The sequence below is a fragment of the Haliaeetus leucocephalus genome, unplaced genomic scaffold (assembly GCF_000737465.1).
Source record: "Haliaeetus leucocephalus isolate CR32 unplaced genomic scaffold, Haliaeetus_leucocephalus-4.0 Scaffold848, whole genome shotgun sequence".
NCBI lineage: Eukaryota > Metazoa > Chordata > Aves > Accipitriformes > Accipitridae > Haliaeetus > Haliaeetus leucocephalus.
The window spans coordinates 3,547,560-3,573,700 of NW_010973284.1; the positions used below are offsets into that span (position 1 = coordinate 3,547,560).

The 26,141-nt window shown below is 52.8% G+C and overlaps 1 protein-coding gene across 4 annotated transcripts in view; it reads left to right on the forward strand.

Annotated features, from left to right (window-relative positions):
* The window catches only part of SSBP3 (single stranded DNA binding protein 3), a 54,595-nt gene that overhangs the window by 26,321 nt on the left and 2,133 nt on the right, over nt 1-26,141 (forward strand). Inside the window, exons 2-13 of one of the 4 annotated variants that reach the window (XM_010582330.1) lie at nt 9,823-9,912; nt 17,693-17,773; nt 18,521-18,580; nt 20,646-20,712; nt 20,822-20,898; nt 23,789-23,853; nt 23,970-24,018; nt 24,307-24,342; nt 24,564-24,618; nt 25,109-25,179; nt 25,709-25,787; nt 26,009-26,037. In XM_010582330.1, the coding sequence (XP_010580632.1) occupies nt 9,823-9,912; nt 17,693-17,773; nt 18,521-18,580; nt 20,646-20,712; nt 20,822-20,898; nt 23,789-23,853; nt 23,970-24,018; nt 24,307-24,342; nt 24,564-24,618; nt 25,109-25,179; nt 25,709-25,787; nt 26,009-26,037 (759 nt within the window). The remainder of the gene's footprint in view (nt 1-9,822; nt 9,913-17,692; nt 17,774-18,520; nt 18,581-20,645; nt 20,713-20,821; nt 20,899-23,788; nt 23,854-23,969; nt 24,019-24,306; nt 24,343-24,563; nt 24,619-25,108; nt 25,180-25,708; nt 25,788-26,008; nt 26,038-26,141) is intronic. The other 3 variants (XM_010582331.1, XM_010582332.1, XM_010582333.1) reach the window with 3 other exon arrangements.

The following is a 26,141-nucleotide window of genomic DNA, read 5'->3' on the forward strand; positions in this document are numbered from 1 at the left end:
TGCACCGCGCCGCTCGGTCGGACTCGCTTCCCAGGGACCAGGGACGGGCGAGCCTGGGATGTGGCACTCGGGATGCTGATAAGCGCACATCGTGACCTTATCAGTGGCCGTCCGGGGCTCGTGGAGGTTCGGCACCGCTGCTGTGGGATGCAGGGGTGCAGGATGCTCTGCAGCTCCGTACCTAGGCAGTAGAACCCTGCAGGGATGCAGGATGCGCTGCAGCTCCGTAGCTCCACAGCAAAACGTTGCAGGATACTCTGCAGTTCTGTACCTGGGCAGCACTTCGCTGTAAAGCACTGCATGGAGGGCAGAATATTTTTACCATTTTTAAAACATCGCCCTGGAAATTGTAGGAATTGTGCTGAGGTGTGATGGCTTTTCTCCATCCACACTGGCAAGGGCATCGCTCAACTGCAAAACCCATCTTGCTTGGGACCGGGGTTTGCCGACGGCTTTCCTTGTGCCATCCTGGTATTGCCGTCCCTGCAAAAGCTCACGGAGGACCAGGTCGGCTCTCGGAGCACGACTGCAGCCTCCTAAAGGAATTCCAAGTCCATACTTGCTTCTTGGGATGCATTAAGCGTGCAGAAACCTGGTGGGCTTGTCACGGCAATGCTCCCGGGAGGGTGGGTGCTGCTTGGGTGATGGGGAGGACAAAAGCCCATAGCCATCATTGCTGCCAAATACAGCAGTCCTCAAAATTTGCAGTGAAGTCCATTCCTCCTGGTTAATTTAGGGCTCTGACTGGCCGCCCTGGGTCTCACCGCAGCAGTGCCAGCTGCTCCCGTGCAAAGTCCACCGCTTTCCTCCCCATCCGCCTCGCCAGGGTTTATACGAGGTGCCGAACTTTGTACCGGCGCAGCAAGTCACAGCCCTTACTTAAGTCAGCTGCCACCTCCGCCTCAATTTAAGGCATTTCCATCCCTCCACCAGCACATTTAATGGAAGATGCTATGCAGAGAAGATGCTACAAAGCATCTTCAAACATCAACGAAGCCACTTTTGTTTAAAATGATGATTTTTCTTTTTGCTGACCTGCCGCTTTGTTAGAGGAGGGGATTTTATTATTTTTATTATTACTATTGTTATTGTTATTATTATTATATTTTTTAATTTGGGGTTTTTTTAAAGGCTTGTTTTGGAAAAACTTTACTCTTCACAGATCAGCAGGCACATCCATCAGGGGCCGCTGCGAGTGGGGATGGATGCTCGGCCGCCTCTGTAGGTACACAAAACCCGTTTGAACGCCTGCGAAAGGTTACGGCGGCGTTTTTCAAGCGCCGCCGTAACCTTTCGCAGGCGTTCAAACGGGCTTTGTGTTAATACACGAAGATGGTGGCCGTCAGCATCTTGTCAGGGACAGGCAGATGGCGTTCACCTGCTCCGGACCAACTTCTTTCGCCCTTTGCCTTTGGTGTCGGGGAATAATACCGGGGCAGCTGCTAGCAGTAAAATAGGCTTAAGCAAATGGGATATTTTGGCATTCAAGTGCATGACAAGAATGGGAGTATTTGCATTAATTCCCTCCTCTCTTTCCCCGCGGCGGGAGAGGATGGAGAAAACCGGGATGTTTTCCCGCAGGGCAGAGTCGGGTCCTGGTCTTCTCCGGCTGGACCGGGGGTGGGAAGTGCTGGACGCTGTGCCGGGGTGTGGGTGCTCTATCCCACAGCATCCCGCTGCCCCAGCAATGGAAATGGGTGTTTTTCTGGAGAGGGCACGGTGTTTCCCACTGCACTGCAAAGGCAGGCGCCGGGTCTGGGTCTCATCCCCTTCCCTGGATCCAGAGGAAGGTTAGGTACTGGCCATCACTGGTTCCCCACGCAGACTCGCAGCTTATTTTGTGTTATTTTTGACTGCAAACAGCAACCAGTGAGATCTGCTAGCTGAAACACAAGGTGGCAAAAATAAAAAAAAATTTAAAAAAATTCTAATCTGCACCCATCTTTAATGGGGAAAGCACTGCCAGGCCCTGGATGCCCTCAGGGCGTTTTGCGGTGCGTCGGCTAGCCGACGGGATTGGCAATATCCTCGTTAGTTGTTAGTAAATCCTTTGGACAAGTTAAAACTATGTTTTTTCAAATGCACGTGGTGCAATGGCGCGGCATTTTTCTAAAGCTGCGGATTATTTTTTTTTTTTTCTTTTAAATTAGATTACCAATTTAAATCTAGCTTTTCTTAAAACCCCTTCCAAAATTCGCTTGGCAATTTCAATCTGGAAGAAGGCAGAAGGCAGAGGAGCAGCGATTTGTACAGGCGCTGGGAAGCAGAAGTCCGGCTGCCAAAGCCAGCAGCTTCCCTTGGACCTCATCACCAAATTATTACTATTTTTCTGAGAGGGAGGCAGTATTTTTCCTTAATTTGAGCTTTTCAAAGGTCGGTAAAGGAGAGGACTGGATTTCAGCTGTGATGCTTAAGGCAAGGATGGAAGGCGAGCCAGTGCACGTGCCGACGAGCATCCAGCCATGCAAGCCCACATAATTATACCCCGACAGCAGCAGCGCGAAGCGAGGGGCATCACGGGGAGTCAACTCCCATCTGCTTTAACCGTCGCAACTTTGCAGAAAACTCTGGCGCATTACCTCTCCCAGCAGGTTTGCTTGCTGGGGCTATTTCCCTTTTGGTTTTAAAAATAATAATAATTTTTAAAAATCGGAAATTAATCCGTAAGCTTTGCATAAAGCTTGTGTAGGTCCATCGGGAGCAAATCCAACGGGAACCGCCAAGTGTCCAGTGCAGGAGAAAATACAGGTCGTCGGTGCGAGGAGCTGTACCGCTCTACCGGGTGGCCCTCGGTAGAGCCGAGCATCCTGTGCTGATAGATGAGCGGTAGATTAATAGTCCTAAGCAATTGCATTATCTAATGAAAATTTTATATAATTATTTTATATAACTTTTTTGGCAGGTGGACCCTGAAATGGATGGTATTGATTGCTGGAAAAGAGCCTGGCCTGTCTGTTGCTGGAATTATTAGAGGAGAATTGATAGTAATTAATACCTGTGTATTTACAGCACTTTCCAGGCTGCTAATTGCACGAGATCCATTTGAGCTGTTTGGCAGTGGGAAGGGTTTGTACACCGATTTTAAGGCGTAGGCTTGACGTGGGTCTTGTGCCGGGGAAGACGCCGGCAGTGGGAGAGCCAGGACCCTCGGCTTCACCTTCGCTCCCAGCTGGGGATGGGGGACTCGGGGCTGCCCGTGGCAAAGCATCCCCAAATACCAGGGATGGGGTGCATCCGCGCGCCTGACCACGCAGCGTGAAGCCCCGGCGCGCTTTCCCCTGCAAAGCCCTTCCTAAGTCAGGGAAAGCACTACCGGCAAGCCCGGCTTAACTTCCCAGAAGTTTCCCTTTGTAAACCTTTCCGTACACACGCGCGTGCAAAAACGACCCTATTTGCTTTTGTTTTTTTTTCCCCCCCCTGTCTTTTCCCCCCCCCCCCCCCCCCCCCCTTAATTCGGTTGCTGTGAAATTTTTGCAGCCCTGCCAAGTTATTTCCTTGGGATATATTTAGAGAAAGCCAGCTCAGCAGAGCGCGCTGGGTGTTTTCGTAAGGATGTTTGTAAATGTTAGCAGGAACGCTGTTGGGCTGGCGGAGCAGATGTCCGCGAGATGCTACCAAGAGCCTTATTTACAAACTTGTAAATGACTGAAGGGGTTTCCTTCCCGGGGATAAGGGGGACGCCAGCTTAAGAGATTAAAATCCTATTGTTTCGTGGCCGAAGCTGCTGTCTCAGATTATCCTTTACAAGGGGGGGGAAAAAAAAGAAAAGACCCGTATTAGCTTGAAACACCATTCAACTGTTTTGTTTTTTTTTTTTTTTTTTTTTTTTTGATAAAGCTCAGGGAAAATACGGGGCTGGGAGTTGTTTCTTTTTAAAGGAGGGGGAAAAAAGTGGCCGAGCGTGGCTGTTCCCGGCTGGGATGTATGCTGGCGCTTTGTGTGCTGGGGCTTCCCATACCAGGCGGCTCGCAGGTGATGTATTTAAAATAAGCACAAAAAGCTTGTGCTATCATAGAAGTATAATTACGCTGAACTTGTGTGCACAGCTTGGTGTCCCACGGGAGCGCGGTGATGACGTTTGGGTGGTATGGTGATACTGCTACAAGCCCATTTAATCTTTTTTTTTTTTAATATATATCTTCCCCTTGCCAATACGCAAAGCTTCACCCCGGTCTCCTTTTACCTTCTCTTACCCTAAAGTAAACCAAACCCAGTTTGTTTTGTCTCCTGGAGCATCCAGCCAAGTGGCTTGCAGCAGAGGAAGCAGGACGGTCTCCGGTGTACCGCGGCTGGGGAGCACGGCGTGCCCCAAAAACACCCTGAGCCCACCCGAGAGGCTCTGCAAGCACCGTGGTTTTGAAGCGAGCGCCTCAGTGGGTGCCCGCTGCCGACACGTGGGCCGGCGATCGCGCTCGCATCAACTGCAGCGGGCTGGTGTTTTATTTATTTTCATGCACGTTGACGCAACCCAGATGCTGGCTCCGACCCGCAGAGGGGACTGATGCAGGAGAGCATCTGAGGGCTCGGTCCGGAGGAAGCGGTCGGCGTGCCGTCCTCCCTGGTGTTAATCGGGTTACTGCGAGGTGTGGGAGGGTTCTATTATTAAATTTAAAACCTGGCTATATAAGATGAAGGCAGCTTTAACGAGATGAAAAGGCTTAACTGGAGTCCAATTAAATTCCGTATTACCTGTTTACGCAGCCTGCTTAAGTCCTGACCTGCACGCTGATTTCTTCCTTAGGCTCCAAAGCCTGTGCTCTAGGCAGAAAAATAAAATCAAAGGGGACAGATAGATACCAGATCACCAACATGTCCCAAGCATCCCCGCACGCTTGTACCGGAGCTGCCCTCGAGTGCCTCGTGCTGCTGCCGCTGTAGCTGGGAGGTGTGAGATGCAGCCAAAATTCTCCAGTCCGCTCTTCTGGAGAGGAGAGCGAGGGCAAAACCGTCTTGAGCCAAAAAAGCAAATGTCCAGCCATCCTTAGTTTGGTTTTAGGTCTGCGCCATGAAGATATTTTTCCATTCCCCATCTCGCTGCCGGGTTGATGGAGGCTGGGGCAGGCAGAGTGGCTGGTCCTGGTGGTGTTTCCCACGAAGGGAGCATCCTCTCTGCTGCCTACCAGCGCCTTGCACCACTGTTTGGAGGTTATTTTTATTTTAAAAAAAGGCATTTGGTGAAAGCCAGCCGCAGGATGCTGGGGCAAGCTGCGCAGCTGCCTGCGCGACCCAAAGCTGCTCGCCCGGAGCGTGCGGTGGGGACACCGGCTCACGTTTAACGGCAGAGTAAATCCCGCCAACGGGAACCTGTTTTTCATAGTTAATAGAAACCATCGCTTGTGCCGGTGAAGCGTGGCAGGTTTGGGCGGGTGGCAAACTGGGGCTCGGCTGATGCCCTGCCACCTCCCGGGGTATGGTCTCGCCGTGGCGCTGGGAGCCTTGCAGGGTGGGATGCATCGGGCTGCGGCGCCTTAGCCCAACTTCGAGATGCTCTTGGAGGCGGCTCAGGCTTGTCCAGCAACGGGGATGAGGAGGAAGAATCCCATTGCAGCATCCCGAGGGCTGCCGTGCGGACAGAGCATCCAAAAAGCTCCCCGGCTTCCCAAACCTGCCCTTGTTGGGTGCTGCCTTTTATTACCAGGGGTTCCCCGGGGCCGGGGGCAGCGGCGTGCCGTCGGCGGCGATTTCGGCCCGCCGGTTCTGCGCCGGCTGCTCTGGTTTTTCAGTTCAGCCCCCGAAACCCTTTTTTTGGCCTCGATGGTGCCTCACAGCTCCTCTCGGGTCGGGTCTGCCGCAGGGCGGGGGGCAGGAAACGGCTCGCCGCACCCTGCTCTCGGCAAACCTTCACGCCTAGCAAAGACCTAAACTCTGCATTAAAGAGGGTAAATAAATAAAAGCACCGGTCCGCGGCTCCTCCCAGGGCTGTGGGACGAGCAGAGGTGAGTCGTGTTCCCGGCTCAGCTGGCCTGGGAAAGCAAATTTGGGTGACACCAAAATGCTGGCGGGGCAGCTCGGGATGCTCGGGTGGCTCCGGGGACCGGGGAGCCGCTCGGTGCAGCCGCGCCGGTGCCTCTTCCCTGCCGCTCTTAAATGCAATTAATACGGCGGAATAACCTGGTTTCTTCCTAAGGATTAGGTTAAGAAAACAAGACTGTTCTAATAGCCCTTTTACATCCTACGTAGATTGTAGCTGAAAAACCTAACTGGTTTGGCAGCGCAGCCAAACAGCACATCTTTTTCTTTTTTTCCCCTGCTTTTTCCCCCATAACCTGATGGCGGTGGCCCTGCCCGAGCGGGCTCCTACCGATAATTCAAGTGCCCAGCTCCTGGCTGTGCTGTTTTGTCCGATTTCCATTGCTTCCTGACCTCCATCCTTCTTTATTTGCAAAGCTATACTCGCAGGCAGCGGTAATAAATCAATTAATGACTCTGATGAATCGTTTAATGGCTGACAAAATAACACTACAGTCAACAGCTTGGATCTCTACAGCAGTACCAGAAGACGCTGGTTGACTCAGGGTAGGGAGACGAAACAGAGACTGTTAGCTCAATTAGTGCAATTAGTGTGCGATTTAAAGGCTTAGACGGCATCTGCTGGCGTACCAAGCCGGTGTGTTAACTGAGAGCTTCGTTTTGGAAGCGAAACACGGCGATCCAGATTGTCATTGCTCCGCTGGCTTCCACCAAAAAGGGGGAAAAAATCCAATGTATGTGGGAGAAAAAAAAAAAAAAAATATATATATGTATGTGTGTGTGTATATAGCTATATATGCGTGCCCCAGGAACTGCATTTTATTTCCAACATGGAGCAAATTTACCATCTAATAAAAGGCAAACGAGCCGGCGTGCTGGCTGTGCCAGAGCTGTCCTTGCTCATCTCCAGCAGCGGTCTCCGGCGTGCTTTGGTGGAAGGAAATTTGGTGCGTCGCGTGCCAACGGGGACCTTCATGTGGCTGGACGTGCTTTCGGCTTACCGCCAGCTTGGACATGGTGGCACAGCCGGGCTTCATGCTCCTGCACCGCGCCGGTGCTTCCCGTCTCCTGCCGGCTTCCGTGGCATCTCCGTCGCGCCCGTACCTGCGCCGGGGAGGGGTATTGGGGGTTTTTTAGACATTCACCCGGTGAAAGGGGCTTGGCAGGCAAAGTCCAGCTGAAGTCTCTGGAGTCCCTAAAAAAGAGTTTCTGAGCCAAAATGGTGGAAATAAGCCAGGTGGGGAGAGCTGGAAGGGCAAAGAAGTCCTGGTTTTCTGGAAATGGCTGCTGGAAAGCCCTTGGGGTTTGGGTTCTCACCCTTGGGGTTTGGGTGCTCACCCTCGGGGTCTGGGTGCTCACCCTTGGGGTCTGGGAAATCTGTTCCCAGTGTCTTTTTTTTCCCCTTTTCCTTTCTTTTCTGGCACATCCCAAGGGTTTTGCAGAGCTGCTCCAGCTGCGGCTGCGCTCCCATCGCTTGTGTGGGGCTAAAGGTGCCTCCGTGTTTACCTTAGCGGCAGTGATGGGGAGGGGAATAAAAAAGAAATAAAATGTCACTTCGCAGCCTTGTAAATCATTCATCAAGGGCTGACCAGTTTGGCTCCCATCCTACAATATGCTCAGGGCACTTGTGGGTTTTTAATTACCGAGTTCTGCCAAGCGCCACATGTGCGAGGAACTTTAAATCCCCGTTTATGCCGCGAAGGCATAGGTGAGGTTTTGGGGTGTTTAACGCTGAAAAATACTCTGCGGTTTTGGGGAAAAATGGGCATTTGCTTCAAGATTTTCTTTGGCTGCTTTGCCCTCCTCCCTCCACTCCCTGTTGCAGAGGGAAGGAGGAGGGCAGTGTACTTTCCCCCTGGATCCCAAAATACGTGTCCATCCTCACTCCACACCGCTTTGGGATCCGTTTTGCTTTGGGAGATTCCCCCAGCAAAGGATTATGGTGTGCTGGAAATCTCTTGAAACCATAAAATATCACCTTGGCAGCTTTATTGCAGCGCTCGCCGCCTTGGGAGAGAAGCGTTTTGCGTGATAGAGGGTTTAATAAAGGAAATTCCAAATGGGCTCGCTGCAGTTTGGGTCTCGGTCTTACATATTTTTGCATTAAGAACCGTCATCTGCTTTGCAGAGAAACTGCAATATGTTCATGGCCTTGGATTAAGATTTGGTTTTACTTTTATAGCTGACCCACTTGGGGGGATGGAGGGAGGGGGAGAACTGGGTTCACTCCCTCTCCCGTCTATTTTTGCTGCCGTCTGATGTATAAAAAGAGCCTGGAATGGGCAGGCTTATTTTTCCTGCCAGGACTTTTTTTTTTATTAACTGTAAAAACACTCAGATCTGGCCTTTGCTGTTGATGTGAGGAAGGCTGCTTGGGATGCCTTTTTGGGGGCACGGGGGGAGCATGGTGTGGGCTGTGCCCGGAGGCGCAGGACCCCATAGCCACAGGGGTTATTTCGTGAAGGGGGGGGTCTCTTTTTGGGGAATCAGCCCGTGCCGTCGTCTCCGGCGCTTCCAGCTCTGAGGTGCTGGGGTGGGAAAAGCAACTGCTTGTCCAGCATGGTCATGGCCTTCATCCCGCATCCTGCAGGCTGGCTCCTGCCGGAGAGCGTGATGGAGGGGGGCACGAGAGGTGGTCCCGGCAAGGCACAAGGCAGCGCTTAGTCCTTAATAATAATCCTTAATTTTCCGGGCTGCCCAAGTCCTGACACCCCGGCTTCTGCCCTCTGCTCGCATCTTGTGGTCGTCACCACATCGGATGCGGTCGGGGACCGGGGCTGGCTCGGCTGCTGTTGGGATACGGGGTTTGGTGGAGTTGGGGTGCTCTGAGCTTTGGGGTAAAACCAAAACATTTTTTTTTTTGTGGTGGACAATTTTCCTTGGCCCTGCCACGTTGTTTTAGGTGGGTAAGTGCACTGTAAAGATTCGTGGAGGGAGTAGGTCAGTGATACAAACACAATTAATATCCCTCGTAACTGCTCTGGGAATGGGGGTTCGTTTGGTGATGGGTAAACGCGAGTGCCCTTCAACGGCACGGGTACCGCTCCTAACCCAGCAGGGATGTGTGTCAGCAGGGATCTTCAGGGAAATATCTTTTTCTTACCATTTTCCTTCTGGGCAGGAGCCTCCTGTCGTGCTGGTGCTTTCCCAGCGTGGTTTGGTGCATGCCACCCTTCCCTCAGCACTGCCGGAGCTGCTCCTGGCACCAGAAAAAACCTCTTTTGTCTGTCAACATACACCACAGAGAGGAAGTAAATAGGAATAGAGGTGCTGAGCAGGAATGAGTGGTGTGTCTGGGTACCCTGTCCCTCCTTTTCAGGGCTGGAGCCACTTGGGTGGCTTGTCCTGGGGAGGTGTGAGGGGGAGCATGACCCCACAGATCAGGTGCGATGAATTTGGAAATTCACAGTAAAACTTTGGCATGCTGGTGAGGTCCGGGAGGCATCTTTTTCAGAGGACAGAACTGAACCGGTGAGCGTGTGGGGGGAGGTGAGGGAAGAGAAGCATTTAAAAAGCCTTAAAAGAGCTTCTGCCTGAAGTGACACGTTGGATGAGGCTAAATGCCTGGGTAAATGAATAAATAAGCCCCAGAATTATCCCTGGGTTTTTGTGCAGCCATCTTCTCCATGGATGAATCACAGAGGCTTGTGCCCCTCTGGCTCCGAGCATCCTCTGCTCATTCCCCCGTGGGGGGAAGATGCTCGGGGCACGGGGAGCGGTGCTCGAGGCTCTGGAGGTAACAGGCTAATTGAGTCAGTGTGGTGTGGCAGGACAGGCGGCTTTTTTTAATGTGTTTTTTTTCTCAACTCCGACTCAAACCCACCATGTTTGTCCTGGTTTTGTTCCCCGCAGAGCGCAGCTGCCGCCCCGAGTCCCGTGCTTGGAAACATTCCCCCGAACGACGGGATGCCGGGGGGCCCCATCCCTCCCGGTTTCTTCCAGGTAGGCTCCCGCTCCTCCCGATGCTCGTCTCCACACCGCGCACGTGTTTGCTTACGCTCTGGGTGTCAGCGCTGTCGTGCCTGTGTTTTTTTTTTTTCCAAGGGGATGCTAGGGAAGCAGCATGCCCGCGTAGCTGACCTGTCTAGGAATAACTTGTGTTCTGCTGTCCTTCCACGTTTGCTTTCTATTTTTTGTGGCCTTAAAAGCAAATTTTGTTCTTGCTCGAAGAGGTTACTGTGTATTTACAACTGATGTTTTTTTCCAAAGCTGCTTGGTTTGTGTTTGGGTTGGGATTGTATTTGTTCTCCGGTCCTAACAGACGTGCATAATTGAAAACATTCTGGATTTTGATTCCTGAAACTTTTTCCCCCTCCTCTGGTTAACCACTTGATTTTTTCCAAATGCAATCACTGAAAGCATTAACAAACGCTGGCTGTGGCTGCAGGCAGGAGTCGGCTCCAGCCAAGTCCCCGAATGCCGTGGAGGCACCTTGTAAGCAAATACCTAGCAAAGTCCCCAAAGTCCCCTCTCTCCTTCCTTCTCCCATGCTGAGCTCTGACCGAGGAGGGGGTAACGTATGTTTGGAGTGACGCTGACGGAAAGGATCTCGACAAGCACACAGAAAAGGAATTTTCAAAACTTGAACCGTGGGGGGTTTTAGGGGTTTCTCTGGAATCTCTTTGCACGGCGCGAGCTGCACTGGTTTGCAGCGGCGTAAGCTCTCGGTACGTTAAAATCTTCCTTCTTGAGGAAGAAACACTTGTTCGTGTAACAAATGGGATAAGAGTTGAAAGGAATATTTGTTTTGGCAAGCTGTTTTTTTTTTTATCTGGGCTTGTGATTTGTATATGGGAGAACTTCTCAGGCAGTAGACAGGCAGACTCGATAAGGCGCTTGTGATTTATTGTGGCGATATCTGAGCCCGATATCACCGTTTGTGTGTGTATGGGAAGGGGGAAGGAGGGTCCTGTCTTTTTTTTTTTTTTTAGAGAGATCCCATTTCCTGAACATGTTTCTGACAAAGTAAGAATATCCGATATTGATCGGGAACCCTAAAACAGGCAAATCTTGTAGCAGCGCTCGGCGGCACGGGGTGAAGCCAACAGCAGAGATGCTATCTCGCAGGTCATAGCTGCTGCCAGCAATTCGAGTGCCAAGCTGCTGCTTCCAAGAAATGTGTCTCCAAAAGTCCTGATCTCGCCCTGCGGCGAAGCTGACTGTCCTTTGGGGCTCCTGCTTCACGCAGAGCTGCGAGGGCTGCAAAACTGGCACGAAGTTAGGGCAAGGCTTCAAGAGTATGGGTTGGCTTTGCCCGAGAGGGGAAGGTGAGGAAGAGGAGTCGCATCTCCCCAGACATGCTGTACATGCACACACAGCTCTTCCCATGGACAGCCTCCAGGCTGTCCCCCCTGCTTTCCTTTCTGCCCTCCCATAGCATTTTTGCACTGAGGGTCCGATGCAGGAGCAAACAACCCATCCTAGCTCCTTACCTCTCGTGCGGCTGGACCAGGAGCCTCTGGGGAAGGGGGTCTCGAAAGCTTTCTTAGGACCTTCGGGGTGGGGGGAGTGTCCCGAAAACCCAGCAGAAGTAATGGCACCCGTGCAGGTGTCGTGTGCGGGGATGCTGCCCATCCCCGGAGCTGCCGGAGGGAAGAGAGGACGGATGCCGATGCATATGGCTCGCATGTGACATCTCAAGAGCCTGCCTTTCCTGAAAGCCCTCCAACATCTGGTTTCTCCTCCCAGCCCTGGGGATGGAGGGGAGGAGGGGAGAAGAAAAATCCCACCTTTTAACACAGTCTGAACATCGCCTCCATGAAAGCCCGTCTGATTTATTGCGGGTGCTGGAGCTCATTCCAGCTTCAGGAGGTGCTGGAGACCAGCTCTTGCAGAGGTGGGCTGGAGGCTCAGCCACGAGCTGGTCGTGGCTCGGGTAATTCCCTGTCTCTGTAGGAAATTAAAGCGCTGAACTTAAGAGGGCAAAACCAAAAAAGGTCACAGGAGATGCAAAGGACTTCTCCCTGACCTTGGTGTGCCAGCCCTGGGAGTGAGTGAGGTTCCTGGTGGTACCACCTTGGATGGTGCCCTCCTCATGCCAGGAGACCGGAGGATGGAGAGGGCTCGGGGGTTTTCAGCATCTTGCTCTCCTGCACCATATTGCAGGCAGCAGGGACCTGCAAGGGATATCCCTGATGGCAGAGGGCATAGGCAGACTGCTTTTGAGAAGCTTTAGAGGGCCTGATCCTGTCCTGGCATGGTGGGGCACCAGGAGATTAGAAGGGAGTCACCGGTGAAGCCCCGTGCTGCTGCCCTGGGGGTGCATGAACCCTCCCCAGCCCCACGCATTTGGATGTGCACTGCTGTTTGGCAAAGGGAAAAAAAATGACACGGACCATTCCTGGGAGCTAGTGGCCCAAAAATCCGTGGGAGTGAGCTTGGAGGAGAAGTGATACGCTGGGAAGGGGAGAAGAGAGGAGGAGTCCAGGCTGCAGCGCCCGTCCGCAGCTGCTGTCTTGCAGGGAGAGTCCCTTCCTTGCGCTGGGGCTCAGCAGCGACCTTCGGGCTGGGGGCCAAGGGAACTGCAGCCTGCAGAGTCTCCCAAAACCTTCCCAAAATGATGGGAAAGGAGAGGCCCTGGGCGCCCTTGGGGTGCCGGGGCATCGCGTGGTGCCAGCCAGCGGCACGGCATCGGGCTGCGCTCCGGACAAAAGGTGGCTGGGTTGACGGCCGGCGTGGGTAGATGCTTTTATTTAAATCTCTCTCTTTGTCCCATTGAGATGAGCAAACAAACCCTTTGCTCATCCTCCTAAAGGTCATCAGAGGCGTTCCTGCTTTTGTTTTGAAAGCTGGATTGATGCCGGGGTGCAGATCCCTCAAAGGAGGGACGGGGGGGTGGGGGGGTGCCAAGGAAATGTAGGAAGGAGAATTAAAAATTGAAAGCAATTAATACCACACCTTCTTAAGACTAAATAAATGGGGAGGGGGGGCAGTCAGCAGCCCCCCACCGCAGCCATGCCTCCTCTCCCCAGTGCAAACTCCCCGCGCCGCCCCGTACCCCGCGCGCTGATGAAATGGAAAGTTGACCATAAATCAATGTCGGCGGCTGCGTTAGCTATGCATCAGCGGCTCGGCGCCGAGATGCACCAAAACAAAGCGCCGGCTGCTCGGTGTTCCCACACTGCCCCCTAATGCAGAGAGACCTCGGGAACTGGGGAGGACGGGGGGCTCTGGAACTCGGGGGGCTCACCCCCCCGACATCCCCTGCCCTCCCTGCCTCTCCTCCCTGCACCCCGAGGCACGTCTCTTCGGGTAAGGTCGCCCACCGGGGTGAGGATGGGAAAGCCAGGGGCAATAGGAAGAGGTCCACGTTGTCCTGCTCCCTCCTTGGATGCCACCATTTTCCCCCTGCTCGGCTGCCCTGACATCTCGGTGGGATTCGCCACCGCTCCGCGGGTGCCGCCAGCTGTGGGCAACCAGCTCCGGCGAGGTGGCACGAGAGTCGCAAAACCAGGTTGCCCTTCCCAAAATCCCAGGGCAGAACTCGGTATCAGCCTTGCACCAGACAGGGTTTGAAGGAAGGTGGCTTACGAGCTGGAGGAAAGGAAAAGCAAGCGTCGGAGAAAGTTTTTTTTCTGGAAGTTTAGTAGGATGCCCGAGGCTTTTGTACCGAGCGTCTGGAGCATATGGTGGGATTTGCAGTCAACTTTCTCTCGGGTGCTCCAGCCAGATGGAGGTGACTGTTCTTGGCTTCGGCTGACATGGGTTTGTTTCCTGAAGAGCTTGTGTTAAACATATTCTTTAAAACCAGGCTTCTGCAGTTGGGAGCCCCAGCTGCAGGCGAAGCAGAGCTCCTGCCCACGGCTGCCTTCCGCCGTCTGCAGGGGAACTTGGCCCGCCTTGCCTTGCCTTGCCTTGTGTTGCCTTGCCTTGCCTTGCCCTGCCTTGCCTTGCCCTGCCTTGCCCTGCCTTGCCTTGCCTTGCCTTGCCCTCTCTCGAGAAGGTGCGGTTGGGTCCTCACCCGGCACCACGTGCTGGAAGGCGACCGGGTTCCTCTCCGAAGGCACCTGGAGCATCTCTCCAAAAGGCTCCTTCAGGGATATCTTATTTTTTTGTTGACAACTTGCAAAATTTCCCTCTCCTTCGGTAGAAATAAAGCTCCTATCCAATAGACCCAGGCATGTCTTTAATTAATCTCCATCCAATTTATTTCAGTATTTTCTAATGTCAAAACCAATAGGCAGGGGCAGGTATTTTACAACACAAGATGCCTTCCTATTGCTAACTCTAAATTGTCGGTATCTCGTGGCAGCGATGCTTTGCCTTCTCATACCATCCTGCATTGTTCTGCCACCCCCAGAGGTGCTTGAAAATGTTTTTAAATAGAAAAACTCCCCCATTAGCTGAAAGTATGTAGCCCATAAAACATGATCCATTTGTGGTGAATTACGCTGGAAACATAAATTGACACACGCAGAGCTATGATAGCTCGTGCCATTTTCCATCTTTAATATTTTACAAGAAGTTTGAGGAGTCGACCTCGTGAAAGACGGAGTGGAAATAACCTGATCACCTGGAAGCTCCCCGTAGAAAGCAGCAGCAGCAGCAAACTTCAGTCGTCTGACGGGCCAGGTTGGGCTTTTAAAGTCCCTGTAGCGTAGAGGGGAAAAAAAAATGAAGCAGAGAGGAGGCTGGGGCACTGAGAGGTGTCGGAAACAGTTTCCTCTAACGCCGTTTTAGCTGTTTGGGGTTCGTCGTTGGGGGTTTTTTTGAGGCAGCTACAGGAAGGTGAAGAATAACCCCCCGTGCAAGGCACCCAGTTTGGAGGAAAAAAAAGAAAAAAAAAAAAAAGAAAACTTGAGAGATGATGGGGTTTCTCGGGTTGGGGAGAGCGCTGGTCTTGAGATGAGAGTGAATTAGCTGCAGAGCGGGTCCTGCTCGCCCGGCGTGGCGTGTCGGATGAAGCTCTGCTGCGGATGCGACTCCGGGGCGTTTGGGATGTGGAGGAAGCGGAACTGCGTGCCTTCGGCCTCCTCTTGTAATAGCGCTAGTTAATAACTGCTAAATACAGATTTTTTAAGAAATAAGGGTTGTTCTGTTGGTTGGAGCCCACATGTCATCTCTGCAAAACACTTGTCTCAACCGCCGTGATCCATCGGGATCATCTGCCGCTTCCTCTGCAGCGAGGGAAACCCGTGCGAAAAAGCAACCGATCCGGCAGGCATTCCCCGCTGAACGCAGGTCCCGGCCCTGAAACATCTGCAAATATTTACGGAGATAACAATATCCAGAGGGTCTGCATTTCTGACGGAGTGGAGCAGCCGTGCCGCAGGGGCGCGGGAGGGGGCCGTGGCGGTTGCAGCCCGGAGCAAGCATTTCGGATGCTGCTGCTCGTTGCTGTTTTGTAAAAGCAAAAAGAAAAAAAAAAAAAAAAAAAAGAAAAAAGCTCCTTTCGGCTCCTCCCCGCCTGCCGAAGCATTTGCACGAGCCGGCCGTCTGCAGTCAGGTTATCCAGAAGTCTCTGCCGGGAGCGGTACCACATGGGATAAGGCAACGGCGAGGATGCTGCGGCGCTGAGCCTGGAGCATCCCGGAGAGCAGCCGTGGGGCAGGACCACGCTCCGGAGGATGCCTTCAGCAGCACAAACAAACCGATGCTCTCTGGATCCGCTTGCTGGGGGGGGGGGATTTTCCTCTGGCGAAAATGCCGCCGTGTCTTACAGACTTCTTCTACGATAACCAAACGTTGCTTGGTCTGAAGCTCTAAATGCAGACCCAAAGCACCACCTCTGATCCCAGCCGGGGTGCGTGCAGGTGGCCGTGTCCCCCTCGCATTCGATACCAGTTAAACCCACAGCCTCACACGCTGGGGCGTGCGAGAGGGAGGCTGTCAGGAGTCTGATAACTTCAAGATGGGGTCTGCGCGCCTGTCCGCTCGGTATCTGGATAACAGTGAGCTCCTCCTTGCAGCGCAGCGAGGCAGGCGTTGCGCAGGACCTGTTGACTCTTGCGTCGATGGGACTTGAAGGTTGGCCTCTGCGAGTCCCGGGTTTGCTCCTCCGCTTGGTTTCATCGCACGTTCGCCCCCGCCGATAATCCCTACCCCAAATCCTCCAGCTGTGACGTGTAGGAAGGGCTTTGGTGGCGGCCAGACCTCGTCGGGGGCTGCTGTCCTCCACGGCCCCGTGGTCTTCTCTGCTCTGGTGGGACATGGATGGAGAAGGCAGTTGGGTTGGCACCGGGAGGGTTGCCCTGAGGTGCCGTGACCGCTTCCAGCCAAGGTTCGCCGGGCATTAGGGGCAGGGGCTGGTTGCCTTCAGCTCCTGGAGAATAAACGGCGACGTAAACAGTGGGACTTCGTTTCCCCGCGCGCAGCGGCTGGAGCGGAGAGGCTGGCAGGAGGCTGTTGGTTTAAATCCGCTTGGCTCCATCTCGCTGCCGAACCGTTCAAATAAAAAAAAAAAAAAAAAAAGAGGAAAAAAACCCACCCTCTTACTTTATTTACATTGCACTCAAGTTTCCACCGTACAAAAGATTTGCAGGTGCAAATATGTCCTGCCTTCATTAACTTCCCCTCCCTTTTTAATTTATGTGATTTCAATTTTCCTTCCCTGTACTGTTAATTAGGGGACCCTCTAATCAGTACCATTATCACAGTGGTATTCATGTTTAGGAAAGCTGCTAAACAAATGCTTGCAAAATTGCTAAATGGCTAATTAATGTCTGTTAATTAAGAAAATTGCTCATGGTAACAAACCATGCCATTGCTGGCAGCAGCTAGAAGGCGAACACTTGTTGAAATTAGTAACGAGGCAGGTAGAGAACATCTGCTCCAGCGCTGGTCCTGGAGCCTGCCGTCGCTTCCCATCACCTACTGACAAAGCTCGTTTGCTTTCTCTACCAATTACACCTCCTTTGACTCAAAAAATCCATATTTTTTTTCCTTACGTTAACACGCACCGGTATATTCTTGCACCGAGCTTGTGGTTTTTCCAAGCAAATTTTCATTTCATTTTAAGGAAAATTTAAAAAAAAAAAAAAAGTGGGCGTTCAAGCCCAAAATGTCAGCGGCTGCTGCATTGCAGCCTTAAACCTGCACCGACTAATCTCTCCTTTTTTCCCCTAGACATCCTTTCTTTGCTCGCAAGCCATTTTACTCGCATCCTTAGGGAATCCACCTCGAGGAAGGATGTTGCATCCGTGCAGTCTGGCGATGCAGCCCCGGTTGTGCCGGCCAAACGCTGCCCAGGCGCGAGCTGGGACGTGCTCCTCGTCCTCTGCGCTCGCTCCAGCACCTCCAGTGAACCACGGTCAAAAAAAAAAAAAACCCAAACCCCGGAGGTGTTTCCAACCTTTGGGATGAGAGAGGAAAAAAAAGATATTTTTTTTTGGTTTGGGGGTGTTTTTTGTATTTCCCCCAACCTCTCTGGTCCTCTCCTGCATATTTTTTCTTCCTCGTTTCACGCCCTTGCAAAGTGTTTCCCTGTGTGTTTATCATTGCAGACTTGGTTGAACTACCGGACCGTTTACCGTCAATGTGGCTGCTGTATTTTGACAGATGTTCTGATTTTTAATTTTTTTTTTTTTTTTGCATATATCATTATTCATTGTTCAGCTACAAATGAATAGAAACTCAATTAAAAAGAGGAAGAAAAGAAAAAAAAAATTAAAAATGGGAGAACTGACTCCCCGACAAAACAGGTCCACCCGTCAATCCTTTTTTTAGCTCTTTCTGCGCTTTCATGTGCTAATCTATAACCTCCTTCTACTGTCTGACCTCACAGGGACCGCCTGGGTCACAGCCCTCGCCACACGCACAGCCTCCACCCCACAATCCTAACAGCATGATGGGACCCCACAGTCAGGTAAAGACACTAGCGATGGGTAGGGCTGTGAACCGGGACGTGCGCTCGATTTGCTTATTTTTTTTTCCTCTATAAGCATGCTGGGCAGCGGGTACCCGCTCCCCCGGGGAGCATCCCCCCGGGCACCCCAGCTCCGAAGCAAAATGTTGGTTTTTTTCCCATTCTTTTTCTTTTTTTTTTTTTTTTTTTTTTGGATGTGCAGTTGTCAATGGACTAAGAAGTCAATCGTGGGTATCAGACTGTTTTACCTTCCCAAGGTAGCCTGAGAAATTTAACTTGATGTGGGTTTTTAAGCTTCTGTTAGTAGCAGCAGTTGTAAAAAAAGTAACTTTAAGTCTTTCTTCTTTTTTTTTCAGTACTTAGCGTTGGGGGTTTTTTTGTGTGTGCGTGTCTGTATGTGCTTATTTGCCACTTTTTTTAATATATCTCTATATATTTAAACTTGAACAGTATCTAACACTCAGGGTTTCCCATGCACTAATTTTAACAGCCTCACCTAGTATTGCCGATGTCAAACGCTCTCAAACAATAAATCTACAGAGAAAATGTTAAAAAAAACGGACTCCGGACATCTTTTTTTTTTTTTTTTTTCCCTTTTGAAACCTAACTTTTTTTAAAAAGGATGTCTCTAGAAAAAAAAAAAAAAAAACCAAAAACAAAACCAGTGTGTACAGTCTAACCGGCGTGCGTGGGGAGCGTGCTGCCTCCCCGCAGCTCGGCCCTGACCTCCCTTTTGTGTCCCCGCAGCCGTTCATGTCGCCGCGCTACGCCGGAGGTCCCCGGCCCCCCATCAGGATGGGCAACCAGGTACTGCGCTCCCGGGCTCCGCGCCGGCGGGTTTCTTGGGGATGGCTTTTATTCGGGGAGGGGGACGAGGGCCACGTGTCCTGCAGATGCTCCTGGGGTTTGGATGGCGAGCGTCGCCTCCCTCGGGCATCCTCCGTTTTCTTAGTGCTGGACCGTCGAGTGTCACGTAACCCATTTATTTTACTGTTTTTTTGAGGTTCGGGCATATCCAGGGTGTAAACGGCGGTGGGGCGTGTGCCGCTTTTTATTTGTGGTGTTTTCAGCACGGCCGTGCTGCGGGCTCGGTGCCCAGCTGGATTTTCCCTGCAATCGCAGAAAATTAAAGTGATGGAGATAATCCTGCTGCTGGGTTGACCGAGCGCTTAGATCAGCGGCGGGGTCAAGCGGGGCAGGTCACTGCTGAATTTTTTGGGTTCGGTTTATCCTCTTATCCCAGCTTAAACAAGGGCAGTTTGTTTCTGGCCTTACGGATGGAGGCTTCCACCCCACGCGCTGCCTGAACGCGTGGCCTTTGGTTCAGGAATTCATCTCGTTCCCAGCGATGCCGTGCAGATCCATAGGGTAATGACCGAACCAGAGGTTATTTGTCATTAAAGGGAAATTAAAGGAAACCTGTAATTCCTTTGAGTAGCAAAGGTGGCTGTGCAAAAATCATCTCGGGAGCTTGTTTTTTGGCTAACAACATTATTTTTATATAGCTCTTATTAGCAGAATGAGCAGGATAGTCAGGAAATAGGATGTAGCAGCTCGCTTCGTGTTTGTGCTTGCTGGATTTGAGACTTGAATCGCTGGAACTTGCAAAATGACGGTGAGACAGCTGAGAAAAACTCAGGGGGGGCTGATGTAGGCCCCCCCCAAGCCTGGATGGGCTGGAAGAGCCTCCCACCCAAGGCACTGGTGGCTGTTTTAGCGAGGTATTAATTAACTGCACCTCTTCACGGGACAGTTTTAACAGGACCTTGTCCTGCTGTGGTCCCAAGCTCGTCCCAAGCTCTTCTGGAGGTGAACACAGTGAGCTGGGGCAGGCGTGGGACCGGTCTGGGGAGGCTGCTCTTGCAGCAGGGTCAAGCATCCAGGATTGGGTAAAGTTAATTAGAAGGATTTAATTTTTTCCCCCCAAACGCCACGTATAAAACACCGTTTTGTACCTGCCCAGAGCTCGGCGAGGTTGTGGTCACATCCAGAGGGACAAGAGGAATAAATAGGCAGGCAGGAAGGTCAGGCAGCAGAAGTGTAAATATCCATCTCTACAACGCCCTTGGTTTATCTTCCTCCTGCTGCCAGCTTCCAGGCTGCGAAAAAATCGGGATTGGGCAGATTCTGCCTCGGCACGGCCATGTGCACCCAGTGCCTGCGCTGTGCTCCAGCAGTGGGATCCGTCTGTGTCGGTATTCAAATAAAAGACAGCGCTGTAGCAAAACTGTTTACAGTTTGCTTCCCCCGGGCAGATGGTAGCTGCGTTTTTCTCCCCCTTTATCTATTCGGAGCAGCCTTTGAACTTTAAATAGCCACGTTGCCCAAGCAGAGCGTGGGTTTGGGGAGGGGGAGCATCCGTCTCCCCCTCTGCCTGCGTGGGGACGGGTCCGAATGCTGGTCTGCTGCAAATGGAGCATCTCTCCGCCGGCAGCCGATGAATCGCTGCAACCTGTGTGGTTTGGCCCTGGCGCTGTGTAAATACCGGGGAGCCACGCTGCCCGTCTCCTTTCCTTGTCGGCTTTGATGCCTCTGCCCCGTGCAGCCCGGGCTTTCCCCCCGGCTCCCCTAAAATACGGCAGCCGGATGGCACACAGGCTGCGGGGAGAGGAGGAAGCGCTGACACCTTGTTTGGTTTTCTAGAGGGTGGTTGGGAAAGGAAAGGGGAGGCAAACGCCCGGAGGCTGTTAGGAAGATGCCCGGGATGCAGCGGGATGCTCGGGCAGCTGCAGGTCGTGCTGCGGCAGGAGGGGTGGCGCACCCTGGGGAGCACACCAAGGAGCCCCCCTAAAGCCCCAACCCAAATCTATCTCTTTAGGCTGCATTGTAGCAATTACTATTTTTTTTCATCTTCCTCCCCTTGTTTTCACAGCCCCCGGGTGCCGTTCCCGGTACACAGCCATTGCTGCCCAATTCGATGGATCCCACGCGACAGCAAGGTAAACCCAGCAGAGGAGGGACGAACGGTTAACGTTTCTCGTTAGCTGTTAAATTTGGGACCCGAAGTGGCTGCCGTGCCGCGTAACGCCCCTGCTTTCCTCCCAACAGGGCACCCTAACATGGGCGGCCCCATGCAAAGGATGAATCCTCCGCGAGGGATGGGCCCCATGGGTCCCGGTCCACAGGTAAGCCCAACGCCAAAGAGCCTCTTACAGCTCGGCAAACGCCGCGCACCATCGAAACGACCTCCTGGGGCGCAAAGGCCTGGGAGTTTCCCCCCCCTCCACGCCCTGTCCCCCCATTAGTGTTAATGCGTTTTACATTAGTGTTGCATCTGGAAATCCCTCCTTTTAACATGAGCGAGGTCTTCAGAGCTCGTTTAAGGGTATCGCAACCTCCCTGTTGCCCTTCCGTCAAAGGGGATGGCACTTAGCGCCGCGCCGGAGCAGCCTTTGAGTGCATTACGCTGCCTGCCTGGGAAATAGTTATGACCCTAACAGCAGGAAGGGGAAAGGAGGCTTGCATTAAAAATAAATAAATAAAAAGAAATGGCAAAGATCCCTTTAGCAGGGGAATAAGGCTTCCCTCTGCGAGGTTCCCCTCCGCCCGCCCCTCCTGCTGCCTGCTTGAGCTCTCTATTTCAGCAAAGGGGACTAAACTCTTGAAATTAAGCAGATCTGGGTTAATATATGCTGTCTTTCCATTGATTCGCTTTACGGAGTGGCTTGTTGTTGACTCACTCCTGTTTGTTCCTTCTACGAGACTTCAAAACCAGATTACCATATTTTGGTTGGAGGTTTATCCTCTCTGCATCGTCGCCTACGTCAAGTTTGTAGTGCGAGGATCAGAGTCTGTCAAGAGACGAGCGGGTGCGCTGGAGTTTTGTTTTGTTTTTCCCCTGGAGACTGTTGAGATGAGCGAATATTGTGTAAAGAGGGAGTTGTGTCATCCCTTTTTAACACCAGCCTGAGGATGCTGCTCAGGGATGCCCGGCTGTCTCTGCAGGCACCCGGATCCATCCCAGGGCAGGAGGTAAAAAACCCGCATGAGCATCGTTTCCCAGACTAGCCCTCCGATAGCGCCGCTGCTCTGCTTAAAATCCTCCTTTCCTGGAGGACTGCACCCAAAAAAAATGGCATTTGTTAGCATGGCCTGTGCCAAGGAGAGCGGCGGTGGTTTGCCTGGGGGAGGCTGCTCGCTTCCCACTTGCAAAGCACACCGCGAAACTTGGAAGCCGCGAGCGCGCGTTCAGCGCCGCGTGGGATGGTGGCGGCTCTGGGAGCCGGCAGGAGTTGTGAAATGTTCAGAGCTTTATTTTTGACTCCGCCGTTCCCTGTGTACGTACATTAGGGAGAGGTTTTTTAAAAGGCAGCCTTCCCCTGGAGAAGTGCTGGGCTTCCCAATCTGGCACCCGCGGGGCGCTGCCTCCCCGCAGCCATCCAGGAACCAGCGCCTGTGCAGGCAACCACCAAAAATACCCAACCAAACCCAGCAGCCTCTCACACCTCGCACGCCCAGGGCTTTTTTTCCTTTAACCTTTGCATCGGGACCTGCCCGAATACTCCTTAAATTATTTGAAAGGGCTGCCGAGCGTCCAGCCAGGACATCCCGGCATCCTGACAACAGCTGCGTATTACATACCAACGATGAATCATCCCTTACAGCTGATCACCGCTGCCTTTTTCCCTTTAATAGTCGCAGTTTTAGCTCTGCAGAAGCCAGGGTTAGCTTTGCCGGTGCCTGTATGAAGAGGGTTCGTAGCTCACTGGGTTTCGGCAGCATCTTGCCGGAGCCCAGCATCCAGGTTGCTCAGCACAGCTGCGTTCCCTCTCCACCCTCCCTGAGCATCTTTCAGACAGCTTCGTTTTCCAGCCTTTCAGCTCCAATTAAAAATGCTGAGGCTTTTTTTTAAAAAAAAAAACAAACAACAAACCAAGGGGTTTGATGCTGCTATTCAGTGTAAATGGCTGGAATTTCTTTCAATTAAGGACTTGCTGGTAATTTGTTTGGGGAAAACCCTTTTCTGCCTCTTCAAAACAAACTTCGATGATGCCCTCAGGAGAGCACCCTGCTCCGGTGCATCCACAAATCCAGGGAAAAATCGACAGCTCTGATGCATTGCACTTAAAATCCAACTTGGAACGCTCCGAGGGGCTGCAAAACAGGAAGCGGCCAGCCATCCCCCCCTCCTGCCTTAGCAATTTTTTTCTTTAAACGGCAGAACTACAGCCCAAAAAGATGCATCGTGGGGGGAAGGTGGGAGGGGAGGAGCGTCAGCGCGACCTAAATCCGGCTGCACGTCGCCCAGAGGGTACGGGGAGCAAAGCGCAGACCAAATGGAGCGCGGCATTCGGGAGATTCCTCTTCCTTCGCTGCCTTGGGCTTGGCTTTGTACTAGAGCTGGTTTTAGGAGATGAGGGATGCAGATCTGAGGCTCCCGGTCCCAGCTGGAGGCTAAGCCAGGGTGGAATAAGCCAGGAGAGGAGCCCCAAGGGGCTGGCTGCGGACCTGCTCCGGGGGACATAGCAGAGAGCTGGGAAGCAACGGGAAAACGAGCCTGGCTTGGTTTTCCCTACTCCAGCTGTCATCCTGGGAGCAGGGGATGCTCCGTCTCGGGGGGAGCTCGTGCAGCCTTTTCCCATCCTTACGCTGCAGCAATAACCTTCCAAGCGATGCCGCCTTTTCTCCTCCTGCCCCTGTTTTCTCCTGCACAAAAAAACAAACCCAAAAGGCTGTTGTTGGCGCCTGGGGGCTGTGAGCAGATTTGTCTCCTGGAGCTGGGAGGGGGCTGTTTTCTCTCCACCAGCATGGCATCAGAGATCGCCGGGGGGGGGGACGACTTTGGGGCTCAGCCTGGCTCCCTTCCATATTCAGCCGCCTGGCTTTTTTATAAACACAATTGCTAATTGCCCCTACGTTCAGCATCGTCTAATATATTTTTTTTTAAAGCTCATTTTTGCAAACTAACCTTCTTGTTTTTTTGTTTGTTGTTGTTTTTGCTGGGTTTTTCCCTTCTCTTGTCTTCTCCGGTTTCCCTTCCCGTTACGGTAGACTGACCCTTGGTTATCGTTGCAGAACTACGGCAGCGGCATGAGACCTCCACCCAACTCCCTAGGTCCCGGCATGCCCGGAATTAACATGTAAGGCAAACCCGGCACGGGGGATGTTTGGCCGCTGACTCGGGCTTTGCGGGATCATATGGATAAAAAAAACTTTTTTTTTTTTTTTTTTTTTCCTGTTTTAATTTTGACCCCAGGGGGCCGGGAGCTGGCAGACCGTGGCCGAACCCCAGCAGTGCTAACTCAGTGAGTATCCCGCGGTCCTTGAAGCAAGAGCGGGGCTGGTTGGGAACCGTCCCGCAAATGAAGCCGTTCCCCGTTAGCTGAATCCTGCTAACGAGGCGGGGGTCCCCAGCCTCTTGTTTAGGCGCTGCATCTGAAGCCTAAGCCCTGCTCCCGTCCTGCTCTCCCTGGGGCGGCGTGCAGCCGCGGGGGCTGGTGGGCCCTGGGACCCCCATCCCGGCCGGGCTGGGGGGGCGGCGGGGGCTCTCGGCTGTGCCCCGCGGCTGAACCTGGCTCTCTTCTCTCTGTTAGATCCCATACTCTTCTTCATCACCTGGTACATACGTGGTGAGTCCTCCTGCTCCATCTGTCCGTCCTGTCATTGGGGTGCAGAGACGTTACGGCTCGGAGAGCTCGTGTGGTTTTGGGGGGAATCGGTGCCGGGGTGGGGAGGGGGGGCCAGGCTGGGTTTGGGGGTGCCAGGTCCGGCCAGGGGAGGTGTTTGAAAACGTGGGGTGGTGGGCAATGCTCATGTTTGCATGGCTGACCCCCACTTCGTTTCTCCGCAGGGTCCGCCTGGTGGCGGCGGTCCTCCGGGGACACCCATCATGCCCAGTCCCGCAGGTACGAGACCCCCGAAACCCCCGTCTCCCGGGCTCCTGCCCCTTCCCCTGCCGGGAAACCCCCATCCCTGGGGCCGTGCCACCGAGCGCAAGCAACTTCTGCCCAACTGGCGAAAACCAATTTCTGTAGCTTTTGCCTTTTCGGGGAGCGAGTGGCGTGGGCTGCTTGGCTTCGGGATGGCATTTGGGGATATTCGTATATGCATCTATGGATTTGGATGCTGCCGGGGCTCGGGGAGGTGAGGAGTGCTACATGGCGAGGAATTACCTCCCCGTGCTTCCCAGCCAGGAGTTGAATTATTTTTCACAGTTGAATTTCTGTGATTAAAAACTTTGTGGATCTTCATTAAATACAAATTAACCAGAAAATGGTGGTACTTAGAGGGAATTTTAGGTGATAAAATACAAAAGAATGAGTTCAAGTGGCATGAGTTTGTTTTAATTAAGAAATGAATTAATCACCCGACTTACTGGGCTTCACTGTTCCACAGATTCAACAAATTCAAGTGACAACATCTACACAATGATTAATCCAGTACCGCCTGCAGGCAGTCGATCGAATGTAAGTCTGCTTTCTAATAATTTACATATCAGATACCATAACAAATCATAATTAACTTCATCAGTTGAGAGTAAAGCAGTTTAATTGATTTCAGCCATTTGTTACAAAACAGAAATAAAACAAACCATCAAAAAGCGATTAACTCTTTGGCGACTTTGTTAATTTTTTATGCTTATTAAGGGAGCGGTGGTCCTGCTGCTCCGGCCGAGGTGGTGGCAGCTGCGTGCCCGGCGAGATGCTGTGTTTCGCGGGATACGGGCAGACTTAAATCTCTTTAAATACTAGTTGGAGGGAGTCCTCCGCGCTGCCCATGGGTCTGGGTCTGCCCGCACCCGTCCGGCCAAATTTTATGGGTGAACCCACAGGACCGTGAGCCCCCAGACATGCCCCGCAGCCTCGGAGGGTGGATGCGTCCTGCTCCGGAGGGATGGCTGGGGAGGGGACGGTCCCCAGGAGCTGCCGTGGCCGTGGCAGACGTGCGGGGTGGTTTCGTGGCTGATTTTGGTTTTGTCTCCTTTTTCTTCCGCAGTTCCCGATGGGCCCCGGCTCCGACGGCCCCATGGGCGGCATGGGTGGCATGGAGCCCCATCACATGAACGGATCGTTAGGTGAGCGCCCGCGCGGGGGGCTGCGGCTCGGGGGGCCCCGCCGTGCCTTCACTCCCTGGGCAGAGCATCCCAGGGTCAGCCCCCAGTTCGGACCAGTGCTCGAAGCACTGGAAATCGGAGGGGGAGTCTGGAGGGGGGGTGGGGAGCAGGGCAGGGGGGTGCAGGGGCCATCGCTGCATGCTCAATAAGGCTGTTCTCCTTTTGTGTGTCCCCCTGCGCAGGGTCAGGAGACATAGATGGACTTCCAAAAGTAAGTGAGTTGCAGAGCGGGTGTGTGGGCCCCCCCTTTTTCTCGGCACTGGGGTGCCGGTGTGACCCCAACGGATGGGGACACGTCAGGGGGACGTGAGCGGG